General features: G+C 44.6%; 1 protein-coding gene across 1 annotated transcript; it reads right to left on the reverse strand.

Annotated features, from left to right (window-relative positions):
* Positions 1 to 319: 319 nt before the first annotated feature.
* PARD6B (par-6 family cell polarity regulator beta) lies at positions 320 to 16,141 on the reverse strand. Its single transcript, XM_049649874.1, has 3 exons — positions 15,741 to 16,141; positions 11,109 to 11,331; positions 320 to 3,471 (listed from the first exon to the last, which is right to left on the reverse strand). Exons 1-3 carry the CDS (start codon positions 15,804 to 15,806, stop codon positions 2,648 to 2,650), a joined length of 1,113 nt encoding a protein of 370 aa, XP_049505831.1. The 5' UTR covers positions 15,807 to 16,141; the 3' UTR covers positions 320 to 2,647.
* Between the last annotated feature and the right edge of the window lie 3,274 nt (positions 16,142 to 19,415).

Below are 19,415 nucleotides of genomic sequence, written 5' to 3' on the forward strand. Positions count from 1 at the left end.
TTTGAATCTCAGAAGATAAAGTGTCCCATTACAAACTACTTTTGTCTTGTTTCAAATAATCTCTAACAATCCAAATGATGACTCTGAATGAGTATCACACACAATGTCTCACACAATCCGAATAGCTATATTTTAAATGCTATCTTCCTATAATCATATGCTCAGACATGGTTGCAGTCAATGTGTATACAATTTGGTGTTTATCTTTTAAACATTAGAAGTTAAGGAAGCCAGAATACTGTTATTAAGCTTAGCATTTTTCTTCCTATTCATTTTATATAGTGAGTGCTTGGTAAATATGTGTTGGGGGACTATTCATATATTTGCAAACAAGAAAGTATCCTTTATACAAGTCTATCTTTATTTGTAAAAAATAATATACAACTAAAGCTAATTTGATTTTTAAAATCAAAGTTCATTTAGTGATAATGTACATTTTATAATAAAATTGTAGTAAAATACTGACATTTGATAGTTTAAACAAAGTATCATTCATGTAAAAATCATGTTGCATGTAAAATTTAATTAGAAAATTCATAGTTCACAAAAGTACATATATTTTTGTTGATAGCTCATGAGAACATCATAAATTTACTCAAGATACAGAACAAAATTCACAGTTAGGCTTGACATTTAGTACTACAAAATTTTATGTGGAGTCCACTGATATTTTTGTTAATTAGGTATACCTGGAATAATTGAGACTGCCAATGATTTGACATTTTAGTGTACAACCAAGGTCCATACTGGCTTTACAATACGTCTAGTCATCAGTTATGTCACCAATAATTTAAATGAGAAATCTACCTTAAAACACCACTCATATATGCCCTTAGCAGGATAATTAAAATAAAAAGCACTAGCAGCTTTGATTTCCATTTTCGTGAATACATACAAGACAAATCTGTACTTTATAGTTAAAATGTGTACAAAAAGTCAAGCCCTGAAGTATTTTTCCCAAGAGAGAAGCTCTGATGTTAAAACTTTGTTAAAAAAAAAAAAAAGGAGAGAGAGGTAGTGTGTGGAAGGATTTTTACTTAAAATGTTAAACCCCTGCACCGCTTAAAATACGCATGAAATTTAACCTATGTGTTAACATTTTGCCATTCAAGAGTCAAATTTGTATCAACTCACAGAATGTTAGAGCTGGAATGCCGTTAAAAAATAGTGGTATAGAAGCGGAAGAACTCGGGTGACTTCAACGAAAAGGTACAGTGTCACATAATGTTGTGCAGTTGTCAGTTTAGTGGTGCCGTGAGCAACATACATGACGTGTTCTGAGTCCAGCCACCTTCATCTAATGCAGACTTCTTCACGTGTTTTTCCCAGAGAGAAAATATCCTTCAAAACGGAGCCATTTAGTTCTTCATTGTTTCAATAGCACACAGTTGCTACAAAGGTACCCATCTGTCCTAGCCTTACCATAAAATTAATAATAAATAACTCAGAGGAAACTCCGTAAGCCCCAGGGCACGCGTGTGCGCCCCGCAGTCTTCTTACTTGCTACATACAAGCGGTGCTTGTGCACGTTGTCCAGTGGAATCAGGCGAGGGCTGGGAGCTAGCAGCCTTACCTCCAACTTGTCCTAAGTGGGTGCATCGGAAAATAATAAATAGCCTCATAACATTAATAGCAATAAATGCTACCTGTCCAAGGTGAATACTATATTATTTCTCATAAAGTGTAGGCAGTGTCCCTAGAAATCCCAGTAAGGAAAACCCACGTATCTCATACAAAAAGTGCACAAGTTTGTCCTGTGTGTAAAAATCTCTTAATTTGGGTGCATTTTTTAATCCAAAGTGATTCATACTACTCAAATATGTGAAAAGAGTATAAAAGCACGCCAACAAAACACTAACGACAAAAGGAATGATTTCCAATGAGATGGGAATGAGACAGAAGAGATTAAGGGGGTCTCAAGTATCACCAGTTGATGGAACTGCCTTTTACAACGTAAGTCGTACACATATGGAATGAGTTCGTAAATAGGAAAGCTAAAGGATGAACAAACTTTTAACCTGGACAACTGTTACGGTTTCTTAATTCAAGACCATGGCTTCAATGCTTTATGACCTAGGAAGCAATTCCTAAAAACAGTCAATTGGTTCGATTTCTTAGAAATTAGGGGGGAAAGAAGGCATTTGAAAAAATTACTTGTAACAATTAGCAACGGAGGAATGACATTAAAAAATCAAGATAAAATACAAGAAACATAGGAGCTGAGGTCCCCAAGGTACCAAAGGACAGAATCGGACTTCTTCACATTAGAATTAAAAAAATATATAGTTAAAAGAAAAAGCTAACTGGGCTCTGCACAGCAGGTTAAATACACAACCACTTTGAACGGAAATGATCTGGCCCTCTCGTAGTTCTGAGAACGCGCCCTGACATCCAGTTCTCTGTAGACAAAATAGCAAAAGCACATAATTTCATTAGCAAAGGCCCCTTTTAGACTTAAACTCACCTCTGACAAACCCAAGTTTGTATTAACAATTATCAAACTACTATTTTAATAACATTTTAAGCTTGCAATATTATTTTTCTCATGCCTGCTCCAGGTCACTGGTTCAGAGGTATATATGCTTTAAACTACCGAATTTACAAGTCCCTACGGCATCCTCACTCAGAAGACATTCAGACAAAGGTTTCATAGTGTTATGATCGTCCCGTCTTCTTCTAAGAGTTTTTGATCTGGAGCACGTGTTTCTGTACTTGTGCCACTTGCGACGGGGGCTAAGCTCACTTCATTAGAAGGAATAAAACCATTCTGTCCAGACTCAAAATTGAGTTCTATTTGCGTTAGTGATTCCAGGCTCTCGGTAGCGGGAACAGCTTTCGGAATCTGCTGCGGCACTCCGTTACCTTCAATAATAATGTCGTCCTCATCACTGTCTTCATCCTCTGGCTCAAAGCTCGGCTCTGCCTGCTGGGAATAGCCCAGAAGGCTGTTATCAGTGGACTGGCCAGAGCTGCCAGAAGTCCGACTGTTCCGGACAACATTGTTCCTCTGGTTTGCTGGTCTCACCGTGATGATGAGGTTGCGGCTGTTGGCGATCATCATGTCTGTTACTTGATCAAGACTCTTCCCTGAAACTTCTATGCCGTTGACTTCTAAGACTTCATCATTCACAGCTAACAGTCCTGTGCTTTGAGCCAGGCCTCCGGGGACAAGTCTGGATATAAAGATCCCTGGGACCTTCTCTAAGCCATGAGGTGTTACCCTGACACTGGAGCCATCCCGGATGTAGAATCCTAAGGGTTTCTCAGTGCCGTACTTGTAAAGACGAACCCTACGATGTGTTTCTGGGAGAATATCCACGTCTATAATAGAAGACACGGGTCTGAAGTCTTGGGGCATGCTAATGACTATATGTGGCTTTTTTCTATGGTTGTCAGGACGCAATACGTTGGTTAAAACATTCTTCTTCTTTATTAGTGTGTCTGTACCAAAGGCACTGTAGTCTGCTTCTTCTGTTTAAAAATAAAATACGATAATTATAGAGATACTGTAAAAACACCCACTTATCTACAGTTGAATCTCTACAGAAGGGAGAACTCACATGCATTTGGTACACAAACAATTTAAATATTAGCTTCTAATCAGATCAAAATGTAGTGCAGCGGTAAGACTGCTGTACCAGAAGGAAACCACTAGGTGGCCCTCTCAAGTACACATCACAAAAGAAGCAAATGCTGAAGTTAAATCTGAGCAAGCTCAAAGGCTATTAAGCATTAAGAGGGCAAACACAATTCTGGTAAGTCTTACAAACCATTCTTAAACATCATTTCAAATGCGTTACATAAAATGTATTTTCCCTTCATTTAAGAACCTCCAGTTTGCATATTTCTGATTCTCCTCGATGTAAAACGCGACACTTTTGAATCCCAAGGTAAATCAAGAGAATGAACCTGTATGAGAGGCTGACTGGGCAGATAATATGCATTAAATGATAATGTAATAAGAGGAATATAGACCTAGAACTTAGGGATTTTGGTCTTCTGCGAATGTTCTCTTCCAGCTTTCCAGGGGGGAATTCTTCATCTCCCATTTTCCCACTTTGAAAGACGCTGAAGTGGAAGATTTTTAACTTTTTTCTTCACCGTGTGTGAAACAACGGGGGGGCAAAGGAACCTGTCTGGGTGGCGGGGACACAACCGGCGGGAGGGAGGACCCTGGCAGCCCGGAGCTGCTGCCTCATTTAACGTGCGGCACGGCCCCCTTGCTGCAGGCATCTTTCTTCCACCAAAGAAATCTGTGTGGCCAAATCCAATTTGCCACGGAGCCTTGTTTTTTTAGGTAAAAAATTTCTCATTTTTAAATGCTGATACCCAATTAAATAACAACAAAAACCAGCTTGAGCCAAATAACATCCGCGGGCTTGAATTCATTCTTCCAGCCAGCAATCTAGAATTCTGATGTAAACTAAGGGAAAACAGGGCGCCTAAAACCAGATAGGTATTCTTAAATCACACTGTTGAAGGAAGGCATCTACAAACAAAACATCTCATCAGAGAATGAGGTAGAAAAGGAAATGAAATTGACCACAGGTACAAAACTTGAAATCATGTTTCAAAAATAACCAATGAGAAGAAATTAAAAAATCTTAGCCTCAGCTCCTGCTACAGAGAATAGATCACTGTACTGTGTGGTACAGGGCTTAGCTTCCGTTCTTTCCCTGCACTCTCACCTTCTATTGATAAATATTTCCATCTTTACTCTATAAACCAGGAAATCAAGGGTACAAAATAACCATTAAGAGTACAAAATACAGAGAAAGACTGGACCTGGATTTTCTTATCTGGCCAATACCTTACGCATTCACATAATGAGTATTAAGTGTCAGGTGTGGGTCTGAATATGGAGAACTTGGGTATTTTTTTCTCATGTTGCTTGAACATTCTTTAAAAGCTAGCTGCAGAGGGGCGTCTGGGTGGCGAGTTGGTTAAGCGCCCAACTTAGTCAGGCACAGGTCATGATCTTGCAGTTCATGAGGTCGAGCCCCACACCGGGCTCTCTGATGTCAGTGCAGAACGCGCTTCAGATCCTGTCTGTCTCTCTCTCAAAAATAAACAAACATTAAAAAAAAAAAAAAGGCTAGTTGCAGATAAATGTACAAGACCAGGGGTACCTTAATTTTTGGCATTTTTTCCCCCTGGGGCAAATTCTGTCTTCATTTATAAAATATGCATACTATGTTCCTACAGAGACAAATTTATTTATAATTTGGCTTTGGAAATTAACCCAGTGACACAAGAATCTTTTTGGCAACACTTGGCAAAGACTATCAACAACAGTCTTCTACTGAATGTATTTTCCCAAAAGTATCTTTTCATTTTAAAACAATCAATTTAAAAAACCTACATAATATTTATAAGGAAAATTCCACACTGTACACACTGGAACAAAATTAAGTTGCCTACATGGGAAACCTGACCCCCGCCCTCCCCCCAAAAAAGAAAAAACAATCCTAAATCTGCATAATTTGGCATTGCATCCAGACTGTTTGAATGCTCTCTGCTAAATTCTCAAAAGCAATATGCCCCAGTACAAAGGCACCTTTGTTCTCCCATCTAGCTAATCAGTTTCTAGCCACTGGGAAAAGAAATATTTTGGCAGGAAGCCAGGGTGCAGAGTGTTAGTTTAAAGTGTAAAGGTGACTGTCCACTGGGAACCGGGAGTTCATTTTCTACCTGAGTCTGTGTATCAAAGCACTGAACTCAGAATGCGATGGAAAGTTTGCAAACTTGGTTCACAGCAACCTCCCCGCCCCCCACGCCGTAAAAACCCGGGCTTATGCAACAGTACATGATACAGGCTCAACACCTCCCTTATCCCAAGCCCGTCTCTCAGCCACAGCGTCAGCTAACTGCGATCATCACGGATCCACTTGGAATGCCTGCCAGGAGCCAAACTGCGGGTCTCCCTTCCTTACAGAAAGTTCCTGTGCTTTACTTAAGAGAGGAGCCTTGCAGCCACTCCCCGGGACCTCTTACTCTTGCAACAGTTAATTCCGAAAGGCCTGGCTGTCTCATTCCTTAACGGACATGGAGTCGTGAGTCACAGATTCAGAACAGGGGGTAAGGGTCCACTAGTGACCTAGGGCAGGCACAGATACACGAAATAAAAGCCTACGGTGTTAAAGCAAATCTGGGGGATAAAAAAACCCAAACCCTCCTATAAACCCCATCAGCACCCCTGTAGAGTAAACACAGTAACAGTTCACAGTAATCAAGAAAGTTCACGATGACCCATCTGAAGTTCGATGAGAAGACAGGGAAGGAAGTTAATTTCTGAAATTATCCTCCTCCAGGGTCGACAAACTTTTCCCCAAAAGAGCTCTGGAGTAAGTATTTTAGGTGTTGCAGGTCATATAGTCGCTGCTGCAAAAGCCACGATCAGTACGTAAAGGAATGAGTGTGGCCGTGGTCTAAGAAAACTTTATTTACAAAAACAGCCAGCAAGCCTTGTTTGCCAACCTTTGTTCTAATCCAAAATGGTTAAATGAACTAAATCTGGCAGCTTTAAAAGGATTAAATATCACCTAAAGCAACATTCAAAGTATGCAAATCCCTTCACTTCCTAATATAAGCAAACCAATCACCAAACCGAAGCTGCACTAGGATGTAGCCAGGCCGATCCCGCGACCAAGAGAAGGTGGGGGCTTGTTCTCGTGGTGCTTGCACTCCACAAGAGGGGACTCCACAAGAGGGGACTCCACAAGAGGGGCCGGCAACCCGAATTTCAAACAATTAGGTTATTAGAAGGAGCCAAGAAGTGTGGTTTGCACGTAGGAGCCTGGCCTGGTTTGCAGGGAGACACAAGGCTTCTCCAGGGAAGTGAGGTTTGTGCTGAGACTGGAAAAGAAGCCAGTAGCTAATCAGGTAGAAGGGAGGGAAGAATGTTCCAGGCACAGGATCCAACGAATATAGAGAAGGGCTGGATGGGGCAGACGAAGAAGTCCAATACAGAGAGGGGGGGAGGGGAGGAGAAGGAGCCAAGAGCCCAGTTAGAGGCAGCAGGGGCCCTGTAGACAAACAGGGCCTGGGGGGGGGGGGGGTTGTTAAGGATTATGGACTTCAGCCTAAGGGCAATGGGAAGAAAACCAAAGGTTTGGGTTTTTCTACTAAGCTCACCCAGGCTGTAAACTGGAGAATGGCCCTGAGGGAGAAAACGGGGAGCCGTGAAGTGATTTTGGATGGCCCCTGGCCTGGAGCAGAGGTAGTGCTGATGGGGAAACGAACGTGAAAAATAATTAGAACAGTTTTAATACTAACAGGCTCGGTGCCTGAGCAAAAGAGAGGCATGTGTCAAAGGTGACACCCAGGTTTCTGTCGTGAGCAACTCGTGTCACAATTTCTTCTTTTTATTTTATTTGACCTTATTTCTTGGGCCACACCTTTAAACCATTTTTTACAATTTACAATTAAAATGCATATCCTTTAGAGCATTTTTAAGTCAAACCCTGATTCACTGAAATGGAGTCTTAAAGCCCATCTGCAGAATAATGTCGAGTGCACAGTTTTAAGAGATGAATGGGGTGCCTGACCAGGTGTCTGGGCCACAAGACCATGTCTTAAGTGAGAGAGTGTGTAAAGGGAAGCCTTTCTAGTGTTTCCAGCAAACTCTTCTGAATAAATCCAAGATAAAAATGCATTTGTCTGAGATCATACAAAAACTGATGGTAATAGACCACGAAGTTGTGGTGTGGATATTCTGATCAGATCTGGGGAGGAGTCTGAGCACCACAACAGATCCCAGACTTGGCTGCCTGTCATGCGAGCTGCGAAGCTTTTAAACTCCAACAGGGGAAGGGGGTTGACAAAAGATCTGGCAATCTTCTCTGTGAATACAACTTTTAAGATACCAGAGACTTTATCTTCTTTTGGTTCTGCTTCGGATGATAATAGCCCTAGAGATGGGGTCTTTCTTCTAACAACAAATTATTATAAAACATAAAACCTTTCAAGATATGTAACGATAGTTTATGCATTCAACTGTGACCTTTCAATTCAAAGAAACTCTTAGTAGAAGCATCAGATTTTCAATTAAAGATGTACCGTAAAAGACACGGTTTTAAAATTTTAAATGGTTCTGAAGTTTGTTTTTTAAAATCACTTGGTACCATATCAAATGTAATTGCTGCCCTAACGATTCCTAAACTGGGATCAACAAGCCAAGAAAACAGAAAATGTGTTGTAATTAAGCAGTGAAATGTTACTATACGTAATGTCATGCTTTATATTAGTTTCCTGACTTTAATGCTGATTATCATTTACATAAAATCAGCTTTCTACTTACGCATCTGTTGATCTTTAAAAGAAAAAAAAGTATCACCGTGAATCACAGGGCAATGAGCAAGTCTGTAAGACAGACAGTAAAGATAACTAACTTGCCCTTACATAAGGTGACTTCAGGTCTGATAAAGGTGGGAGGGTCAGGGGGCTTTGGCTAGGGTGGTCCAAAGAGACCCCTAGAAGAAAGTTATGTGTGTTAAGATCTGAATGATGAGGAGGGAGCCATGGGAGGAGCAAGGAAAAGGGGAAAAGAACAGCAGAAACACAGAGAGAGCAACAAGCTTTCCAAATCTGAGCCAGAAAGCAAGCCAGCCTGGTGGGCTGTGATGAGGGAGTAGGGGAACAGAGAAAGATGACGTTGTAAAGTCCAAGGCAGGAAGGATGTTATTCTGGGTAGAGTGGGAAGGGAGAAGGGGGGTTATGAAGCAGGAATGACTCGACCAGCTTACTTTTCTGCCTTCCTTAAGTCCTATTTGCATTACACTTGCATTTTAATTTTAATTTTAATGTTTATTTTTGAGACAGACAGAGACAGGATGCGAGTGGGTTAGGGGCAGAGAGAGACAGAGACAGAGACAGAGACAGAGTCCGAAGCAGGCTCCAGGTTCCAAGCTATCAGCACAGAGCCCGACGCGGGGCTCGAAATTACCAGCTGTGAGATCATGACCTGAGCCGAAGTCTGACGCTCAACCGACTGAGCCACCCAGGCGCCCCAAATTACACTTGTATTTTTAAAAGCAAAAATGTTCTGTTGAATGCACTGCCTATTTCTAAATCAAATTCTAAGAGCTGTTCACTATATTGGACATTTACTTCTAGGGCAAAGAAAACTTTTGTTCACATAGAAACATATTTAAAAAGCAAATAGCAGAACATAACCTCCCTTACCAGACATCAGGATTAATCCCACAATCATTAAGTGTCACTATTCCAGTAATAAGCACACGTAGTGGTATAATCCAACTCCTAAAATCTAACAAAAAGGATAATCCAACAAAATTTTGTCGGATGGCAGGAGTTTAAAAATAGTCACTCCTCATTTCAATACACATTCCAAACAGCAATGAAGTTTTTAATGAAAATTACAATGGCTAACAAGGAAGGCCTACCACTCAATGATTCAGCTTCTTCTGCTTAACACAAGTTCCGCTTGAATGTCTTGTCTTCTCTCCTCTACTGCCGTTCCTTCCTCTCCAACAGTCTCTACACAACTAGACAAGGGCCCACTCCTGTCTTCATCCCTGCGAGACCTGATGTCCACTCTCAAGAATTTCAATGATCACTTTTCCAGACTTTCAATCTTCTCTGACGAGCCTCTAGATCTCGATCATAAGTTCCAGTCTCCTACTTCCAATTTCCTATATGACACAATTAAAACTCATCAGCCAAATAAGCCCCCCCCCCTTTTTTAATGTTTAGTCTATTTTTGAGAGAGAGACAGACAGACAGAGCATGAATGGGGAGGGGCAGAGACAGAAGGAGACACAGAACCCAAAACAAGCTCCAGGCTCCGAGTTGTCAGCACAGAGCCCGACGTGGGGCTTAACCCCACAAACTGCAAGATCATGACCTGAGACGAAGTCAGCGCTTGACCAACTGAGCCACCCAGGCACCCCCCCAAATAAGCCTTTTTTGTTCTAAAACCAAATCCATTTTCTTTCCAAGTCAATGTCCCTCTTCCAAATTCTGCTTGTTTATGGCACTGTCCCAGCCATCAGACTCAAATCCAGAAACCTATTTATTCTGTTTGAGTCCTCTTCACGTCCCCACCATGCAGTGGGGAGCAGTGACTCTCAAGTACCAGATTCGCCCCTTTCCTCACCTGCCTCCTCCACCAGGGCAGCTTCCCGGCTGCCTCGTCATGCCAGCTACTTGTCCTCTCCTCTAAGACCGCTGCTCACTCCATCTCATCCCCAACAGCCAAATTAATCTTCCTAGGCTAATACTCTAATTGTACTACACCACTGTTAGGTTCCTACGCAATCCATCTCTGGGGTCTCTGGGAAAATTAACATGTGTGCTTCTAAGTATTTTGTGAACAGCGTAAATGTGACCCTCGGAGGTTTGTCGGTGGACTTTAGTTCCTCCAAACCTAGAAAAGCAGAGCTATAAGACCAGTGCGGTCCCAAAGCCCTGGGAGTGGTCCAAGGCTTATCAACCGATTGGAAATAAAGTTTCACCTTCAAGGGTAATCCCCACCCATTCTCTCAAACTGCTCTCTGGGTTGGTTTATAAACATAGAAAGGCTCTCATTATCCCGCCAAGACTGAGCTTGCTGCTGTCACACTGGCTTTCTAAACCTCTTCATTTACCAAAGACAAAGGAATAAACCGCACACATCAGGCCCATGTGCAGACAGGCAGACACGGAGGAGGCCGTAAAGTTTAAAAAAAAAAAGTTTTAAGACTCAAAGTACATTTGAAAATGCTTGTCCCACAGAATGATTTTTCAAATGTTCTTTTGCAAGACTAATATCAGTGTTTAAATTCCTCCAAAATAATGGCTTCCTATCTAATTTTCCAGATAACTAACTAACATTATTTCTGTGAAAAACATCCTAAATAAGTAACTTTCCTTCAGGTATCTATTAAGTAGTAAACACAGCATCTGAGAGTTCGTTGCCACCAAAAAAAAAAAAAAAAAAAAAAAAAATTAGAATGTTTCTCTGATTTCAAAGTCATAGCCTTTCCAAAACATCTTTCTGAATGAACAAAACTCTATTCACCAAAGTGAATATTCAATGCATATCCTATCAATGAGGAAAATAAACTACTTCTGTTTCTAAAACAATTCTTCTACACAGTGGTACTTACCCTTTTTTTGTATAAAAATCCTAAGTAGTGGATTGGCCGTTGAAACAGCTTTGTGATAATTATCGTCATTGTTTATAGGTAGTAAGTCTCCATGGATGTCCGCATAGCCTACTAAAACGTCAACATTGGGTATCTTATGAACATGTTGCAGTAATCCATAAAACTCCTCAAATTTTCCAGGTTTGGATCTTTCCAGTGAAAACCGACGAAATTCCGCTCCAAACTATAAATACAATGAACACATTAATTAAAAACAAAATAAGTAACAGGACCCAATTTGAAAATGCACGCCACAGGAAAATTAACAGGCACGGTACTTCCCTTAATAAACAAGATAGTGGCAGTGACAGTCCTTGGAACCCTCACAATCTGGAGATAAAACAGCATAAGAAAGGCACAGGAATGTGCCTTCTCACCGCTGCATCTCTGAGGGGCACTCCCTTCAGGAGATGCAGGCTCACTTCAACCCCTGGGGTACGCAGGCCTCACTGGGGACTGTCCTGCAACGGTGACTCAGCTCAAACCGGTCTGGAGCCCAGATCTCGACCGGCAGTACTCTCCCCACTCAGGCCGTGTGGTAACAAAGATGCGCCCAAGTCTTTATTTTGGTCATTAGCAAAAAGTACCTAAGTTTCTTCCCTTATAAAAGGGATTATGACTTCGCAGGAAGTGGCAAGAATTAACAGCAACATATAGAAAAGGAGCTTTGAGTTTCTTGGCATTAAGCTACCACACAAATAGAGGTATATAAGAAATAGGTCTAGAGATAAGGAGTATCTTCCCTATGATAATGCTGGAAAAAAGAAGCTTTATTAATACATAAAATGTATATCCTACAACCACCCACATAACTAACACAAGAAGTGGTTATGTGCTTGGCACAGTGCTGAGCCCTATAGATGGGCTGGGAGCAGGAGCTCACCAATTAGTGGGTAAAGAGGACAATGACATCAGCAAGGTCTTAAGGGATCAAAGAAACACCTCTATCAGACCCAATATTTACCTTCACAATTCTGATTTTCGGGTATGTTTCCCTACTCTAGAATCACATCTCTGCTCTCCAAATGCCAGATGATTAAAGTGGCTGTTATTGAACACTAAGGACTGGCTTCATCTAGTCCCTGATAAACAGAATCTATGACTTAATATGGGACTCCCTTCCTCAATGTGGAAACCCAGGAAAGGTTCATCAGCCTTCCTCAAAAAGTGTCCTGGCCACAGAAGTCTAGAAATGCTATGTAACTATAATCACACTCTTAAGGAATCACTGTGGAGACCGGATATTACAGACTCAGTTCAGTCCTACAGTTGATTTTTTTTTTCAATTTTAAACAAATGTTTGCCAAATATGTTCTACCACTGAACTTATTTTTCCTCTAAATATCTACTATTAACAAGAAATATTAATGTATTCTAATGTAATGTAATGCTAACACAGCCTTAAGCATCATGCAGAGAAAGTCACCGTCAGAATAATTTGAGAGGTTACAAATGTGTCAATTCATCTTCCCAAGGACCTATGGGATATCTGAAGTCACTGTCCTTATTGTATTTAAGAAGTTCATCTGCTTACTAATACCCACACTGCTCACTAGTTTTAAATTAAGTTAAAAACTCCCTAAAGCTGACTCTTACCTCTAATAAATAATTTAAAAAGTTTCCAAAACACATTCTTGAAACACAAACACCAGCATTTGTCAAGAATATAAGGTGACTCATACCTAAAACTCTCAAAAAGTTTAGTCACACCTTCATGTTTCAAGGTAAATAAAAACTGGGCAACACCCTTCATATCAGAGCTAGTCTTACGATGTTATCAAAATCTGTTTCTCCTCCATTTTCTTTATTCTGGTATCATAAGGCAGAGTTGCTAGTGTTTTCTGATTCATGCCAGGGTTATCACTTCTCCTGGTACATGTATAAGAGTAACATCTAACAACTGAACATTTCAGGGCTCCAATGTCTTTGCTTTTGCTAAAGCTTTTGGGTGAAAAGCTTCTGCTTAACATTTTTTCTCTTCCTTAAATGTTAGGATAAAAACAATGAAAAGCTGTATGGCTTCACGGCAGCTGTGCCCTTTTGCAAATGTTAGCAGAAAACAAAACCAAACAAGAGAAACTGTTATGCTTCTTGCAGAAAAACAGGACCAAGAGAACGTTTGACTACGTGAAGAAAAATACTAAGAGAGAAAATCAAGACCCACTCAACAACTATCCACTATGTGAACCATTTATAACCCTTTTTTAGCCCAGTCTACTCTGTCCTGGCCACACAGAATTTGGCCTTCTCCCCTGGGAGAATGGACACCTTCTCTCAGCATCTGTTGGTACATCCGAGAAAAGCAAAGTTAATTTTGATACTGTCTGCCCACGAATAACAATCAGAAAATGTACAGCTCAGGAGCTGTCCCAAGGTTATTAAAGGATACCCCCTTCAATACTGATTAAGAACTTTCCTAGGTCCGCAAAGATAATGAAGTTGACACACTGTTTTCTACGCAGAAGTAAAAGAGATTCCCAAACGTGGATCTGCACATCACCTGGTCCTGGCTGCAACCTCTTGAGGATCAGTTTTGTAAAAAGCTCTGATATCACCAAAGCAGTGACAAAGGGAAATACTGTTTCAAACATCTGTCCAAATATTTTTTAAATGATAAGGAGGACAAGTGTTTAATTTAATCCACTGAAAATAAGTGTGTCAACAATATCTATTTAAAACACAAGGTGTCACAGACACATTAAAAACAGGACCTAATGCTGTGTCTATTCATCGACAGCTAGAACAATGATGGAGCCACACTTCACTTGGTGCGGGTTCTCAGAGCGCCTTGACTCTAGTTAAGAGAGGAGGTTCACTAACAGGGCAGCCTGGCAGGTCAAATAGGTAACATGTAGCAGACATAAGTGTGGGAAAGATTCACAGATCAGCTGACAGCAGAGAAGGGGCAGAAAGCCTGAAATTCCAGTCCCCAAATGCTCCAGGTTTCTAGTCCAAGAGATAAATTACCACTTCACTGTATTTATCAGTGCACGTAGAATCTCGACTCATTTTTCCTAGGATAAAAAAATTAAAGACTTGCTACCAAGATTAGGACCACAAACTGAATTTTAAAATTATGCAATATCATAAGTGTTTTTCTTTTCTTAACCTCAACTCCCACAGGCGCAACCTAGATTTATAACAGAAATGCCTGAGAAAGTTCAACCACTGGGCACAGAACCACTACTGCCCCTATGCAGCTCAGGAAAAATGTCTGTGTATCTGGAGTCATCTTAACCCTTAGCTTAAGCATGTCCCTCCAATTTGCTATGACAGTTCCATGGAGGACACAGGGAAGAGTGTATTCCTTAAACTGCCGTAATTGCATTTCTGTCCCTATTAAACAACGGTTTTTGCAACTAGTGCCTATCCTGATACACAAGTTAAGTCACAAACAGCATCGTTAAATGAGGTTACAAAAAATTCATGCCAATATTCTTGATGTCAGGATCTCAGTTACAGCAACCTACACAACTCTGCTTATCAACTCTAGACAATAAAACCATTCTATCCACAGGCTCCCTGATTTTGTATTTGCCCTAAGTAGTCTTACATTCAATGACGTTTCATTATTTTTTAAGTGGATACGTGCTGTACTGTTCTCCCAGGCTTGTACCCGCGTTTTGGTTTTCTCAACTCTATTTTAAACGTTCTCATAAACATCTGTATTCTATGGAGCGTAGAAGTTACTCTGTAAAAAGGCTTTCGGGTTTTGTCATGAAAGCAGAGCTTGGCGAAGTCATCATCTTTCTGAGCCCTCTGTTTTCTCCGAGAAGCAAACTAGATTAAGCTCTTTTTGACTCTTCAACTCATGGAAATGGTTTTGCTTGAAAATGTGGTTGCCCAACACCTCCAGGTTCCAGCTCAAAACCCCCTTTTGGAAAGCATGCTCTAACTAATCCCTACAGACTACCCTGCTCAGGGAGCCTTGCGATTCAGGAATTCAGTGGACAGGGATGGAATCCTCAGCAGACGGGCATACCGCTCGGTCAGGAATGAAAACACTTGATGTGAAAAGGTAGCACGATGGAATGAAAAGCGCATCCAGCCTCAAACTGTAAAGTGCTACTCAAACGAAAGGTGATAGTGTTAATTTTGTAGATTAAACGCCTACCAAAGTTAGTGCTGGAAAAATCCCTAGCAGGAAGCAAAGCTAACTTTAAAAGGGCTCTTGACTTCACTGGGCTCTCCCTTTCACCAACTCGATGCACCCTTGAACCGCAGAAAGGGGTAACACTTTGTGGCCCCGCGGGTTCCAAATACTTTGGACTCACAGACCAGGAGCTAGAATTCCCCCCCCCCAAAGATTTCCTACCACCCAGCGCTCCCATCCCCGCACAGGAATGAGATTTAAGGAACGACATTAAGTGCTCCACTGGTCTTCCCACCTGGGCTAGGGGCAAACCCAAGCCCCACCTTCGCCCCCTTCTCACCAAGTTTTCTCTCCGCTACCTCCTGCCTCCAAATCGCACTGCCGCACCCCCCACCCCCCCGCGGTTGCAGACAACGGGCAGCCCCCTCAGGCCGCCCCGGCCACCCCCCTTCCCCTGGCCCCCATCGGCCGGCGGCTCCGCCCAGCCCGGCCCCGCGCACCTTGCTCTTCACCTCCATGGTGCCCAGGCAGCCGCTGCCCGCTCCGTGCCGGTGACTGCGGTTCATGCTGAGGCCGGGCCCCGCGGCGGCCTCCTCCGGCCGGGCCGCCCCTCGGGAGCGCAGGGAGCGAGTGCGCGGCCGGCGGGCTGGGGACGCGGCTGCGGCCCGGGCGCTTCCTCACAGGCACCTGCAGAGGGGGCGGCCGCGGCCCGGGTCTCCGCGCAGAGCTCCGCTCGGCTGGCTCCTCACGCGGCGAGACCAAGGGCCCGACTGGCGGCGCGGCGGGCGGGGACGCGACTCCCTCCCTCCGGGCCTCGGCGGCGGCCGCGACGGCGGAGAAGGAGGAGGAGGGGGCGGAGCAGAGGCGACAGGCGCCGCAGTCTCGCTCTCGGCCGCCTCCCCCGCACGCCCGCGCGCGCGCGCACCCGAGCCTGGCCGGAGCGGAGGCGCGTGAGCGCGCTCACCTGCAGTCGCCGCAGAAGCCTCGGCGGCTCGCGCTCCGCCCACACCCAATAGGAAGCGCGCACCTGCGCCCGCGCCGCCAACCAATCGATACCCGCCTCGCGAAGCGCGTGGGCGGACCGCCTTCTCGAAAATCCCGCCCACCGCCCTGCGATTGGCCCCGCGCTGCGAGGGAGGGGCGGGATCACCTGAAGCTTTGGGCCTCCTCCCCGGACCTAGCAGGACATCCATAAAGCGCATGCGCGGGCTCCGGCGTTTCCGCCTCGGGAAGGCCGGCCGGAAGCGCGAGCGCACCTGGAGAGGAGCTGGGGCGGGTGGGCCTTTTGCGCAAGCGCAGGCACGCGCCCGATCGCCCAGTCCCGGCGAGAGCGCGCCCGGCGCGGGGGTGTGCTGCGCGGCCCAGCGGGCTGCAGGAGTGGGGTGGGGCTGCTCGGTTCCCGCCGTCCCCGCCCCTCGTCCGCTTTGGGATGCTGCACCCTGCAGCAGCGTCCCTCCACCACCCGGTTGGGTCGTTTCGGCGTCCAGCTGCAAGTCTGGTTACAAAATAAAAGTTTTCTCGCCTCTGCAACAGTTACTAGGGGAGAGCATCAGGGCTCTTCAGGCTTGGTTTTGTCCGTAGAGATTTTTTCCTGCAATCCGTCAGGTCCCACGAGGTCGAGAGGGCGCCGTGAGGGAGGGAAAGAGAGTCGAGGACCAGGATGGCTCCCCTCCGGTGCGGCTTCCCTGAGGACTTCCAGACCGGCCTTCCAGGGCTTTCTTTTTTCCTTTGCTTATTTTGTACTTGTTTATTTTTAACCACTGAAGTCTTTCTCTCCCTCCTCCAGCCATTTCTTGGCCATTCGCTCTTTGCGCCAATGACAGCCTCTGGACAATGTCCTTTTCTCCCACCGGAGTGATAGAGCTGTGTCCCTGGTAAAAGACCGAACCCTTCCCTCCAAATGCCCCAGAGCAGGTTTCTTCTCAAAGGGACGCTGTTAAGCACTGGCCATGCCCAGGAAGTGGGGAGAAGACCCTCAAGTCCCCGCCCCCTGAAGAAGGACCCACCAGGGACAGGCTCACAAAGAGCTGTTGACCCCTCCCCTGCGCCCACCTGGGGCTGAGGGCAGGAACGGTTATACCCTGCCTAACCGTGGCCAGGACGAATTGCTTAGGGTGCTTGGTTCCACCCGAGTCCTCAGGGCCTTCCCCTCACCGTCTACCTACCTCAGATCCCGTCTGACACCTTGTACATCCTTGTCAGCACGTGTGTGGCAGGTTTCGGGTTTTTTTCATGTTTTTGGAGTAATCTGGCCCCGCCCCAGGACGAAAGCAATGAGGAGGCAGGGATCACATCAACCACGTCAACTCACTGTTCAGCAGGTAGCAAGGTACCTGACCCAGATAGGTCTTTGCCCCGGGCCGGCGTGGAGCGAGTGTGGTTTCCCCGTGCTAACTTTGCCCCACCTGGGCTCCAAGGTGAGAAGCCCGTCTTTCCCCCTGGCGGTGGGGGAGGGGGTTCGGTTCACCATGTGTCCCTGAGGGAATTTAAGGTTTTTATGGTCACTTTGGGTAGAAGAAGGGATGGAAAGGATTCCACCCCAAGCAGAATAGTAATAAGGCCTGCCACTTCTAATCTGTTCAGAAGCACCTGCTACGTGACTCAACGTGCGCTGGAAATGAGGTGGGCAGCTCCACAGTTTGGTCTCAAGACCCATTGACACTCTTAAAAATTATAGAGGCCCCCAAGCATTTTGTTTATGTGCCTCACGTCTTTTACTGTTCATCGATGTCCAAACACAGGAACACAAAAGCACACCTTCCAACAGTCATCAGGGTGATAATCATCACATGTCATGCCCCTTCAGAAAACACCACTGTATATACCTGTGAGACAACGAGGGTGACAAGAGGAAGTGACTGTGTTAGTATTGTGAAAATCGTGTTGGGTTTGAGAAATCCCCTAAAAAGGTCTCAGGGACACCCAGGGAACCCACTTTAGGACCGCTGAAGAGAAAAACCTGTCACAGCCTTTAGGAACCTTTATTCTCAGCTGTCACCCTCCTCTCCCCAGTCGCCGTGCCCTGGAAGCCAGGGCCCCAGTTCAATGTGAGCGATTATTGGGCGGCTGGCTGAGCTTTATTCCTGTTATCCGTCCTGATTTATCAGGCCCTTTTCAAAAGGAAGTTCGTGGATGCCAACACACCTGCGTGGGCCCTGCATTCCTGGAGGTATTGTCACGTCCTCTCTCCCCTCCTCTGGGTGTGGCATCCCTCTTGGACTTTCCTTTCTAGAAGGGAGGGCCAGGCCAGAGCTTCCTGGATCTCCTGAGCGGAATTTGCTCTGAGGCTTGCGTCATAGGTGCGCCTGAGCTGAGTAAGGAAGGAATGTGGAGGATAGTTTGAATTTGATAAACGTGTTGTGGAGGAGGGGGACCCCTTTCATTCCAAGAGCTGTTGTGGCCACAAGTGCGTTGTCAGGGCCTGCATTTCAGCCTTACCTGAGAAGCATGAAGCCCAGAGAAACAGCACAGAGGGTTTATATTTCTGTTTCTTTAGTTCCAAGACCGAACCCTAATCTCATTTCTCTCCATCAGCCCTCCCCACCCCCAAATCCTCAAGCCAAAGCTGCTCAAGACTTACGTGTGGAATAAAAGCTGGTCCCATGCGTCGGAGAATTAGTACCCAGCGAGTTAGCAAGACAAGTAAGGTATGACACAAACTCGATAAATTACAGGTTCTCAAAATCATTAGTTGGCAATCGGCTACCGCTGATAATCACAGCCACACACTGTGTCCTTCCAGCCCGTCTCTGCCCTCTGGAAAAACCAATGAGGGTTACATCTCTGTTTCATCTTCCTTTTCAGTACTTTCTGTCTTTAAGTTCGTCTCCAACTTAACACGACTGTTTTCTTTTGGAACCTACCTTGTGAGGTGGAAAGAGTCTGTACTTTTCCACGATTAGTTTTATTGATTCATGTTTTATACAATAACACTTCTTTCTTTCCTTCATCCTCCAACTCTTGGGGGGGGGGGAAGAGAGAGGTGCCAAGAAATCATATATACTGGTGTTAAGATTTTATTCAAGGGGCGCCTAGATGGCTCAGTCAGGTGAGCGTCCGGCTTCGGCTCAGGTCATGAGCTCACAGTTTGTGGGTTCGAGCCCCGCGTCGGGCTCTGTGCTGACAGCTCAGAGCCTGGAGCCTGCTACTGATTCTGTGTCTCCCCGTCTCTCTGC

Source organism: Panthera uncia (assembly GCF_023721935.1).
Source record: "Panthera uncia isolate 11264 chromosome A3 unlocalized genomic scaffold, Puncia_PCG_1.0 HiC_scaffold_11, whole genome shotgun sequence".
In the NCBI taxonomy this organism is placed as follows: Eukaryota; Metazoa; Chordata; class Mammalia; order Carnivora; family Felidae; genus Panthera; species Panthera uncia.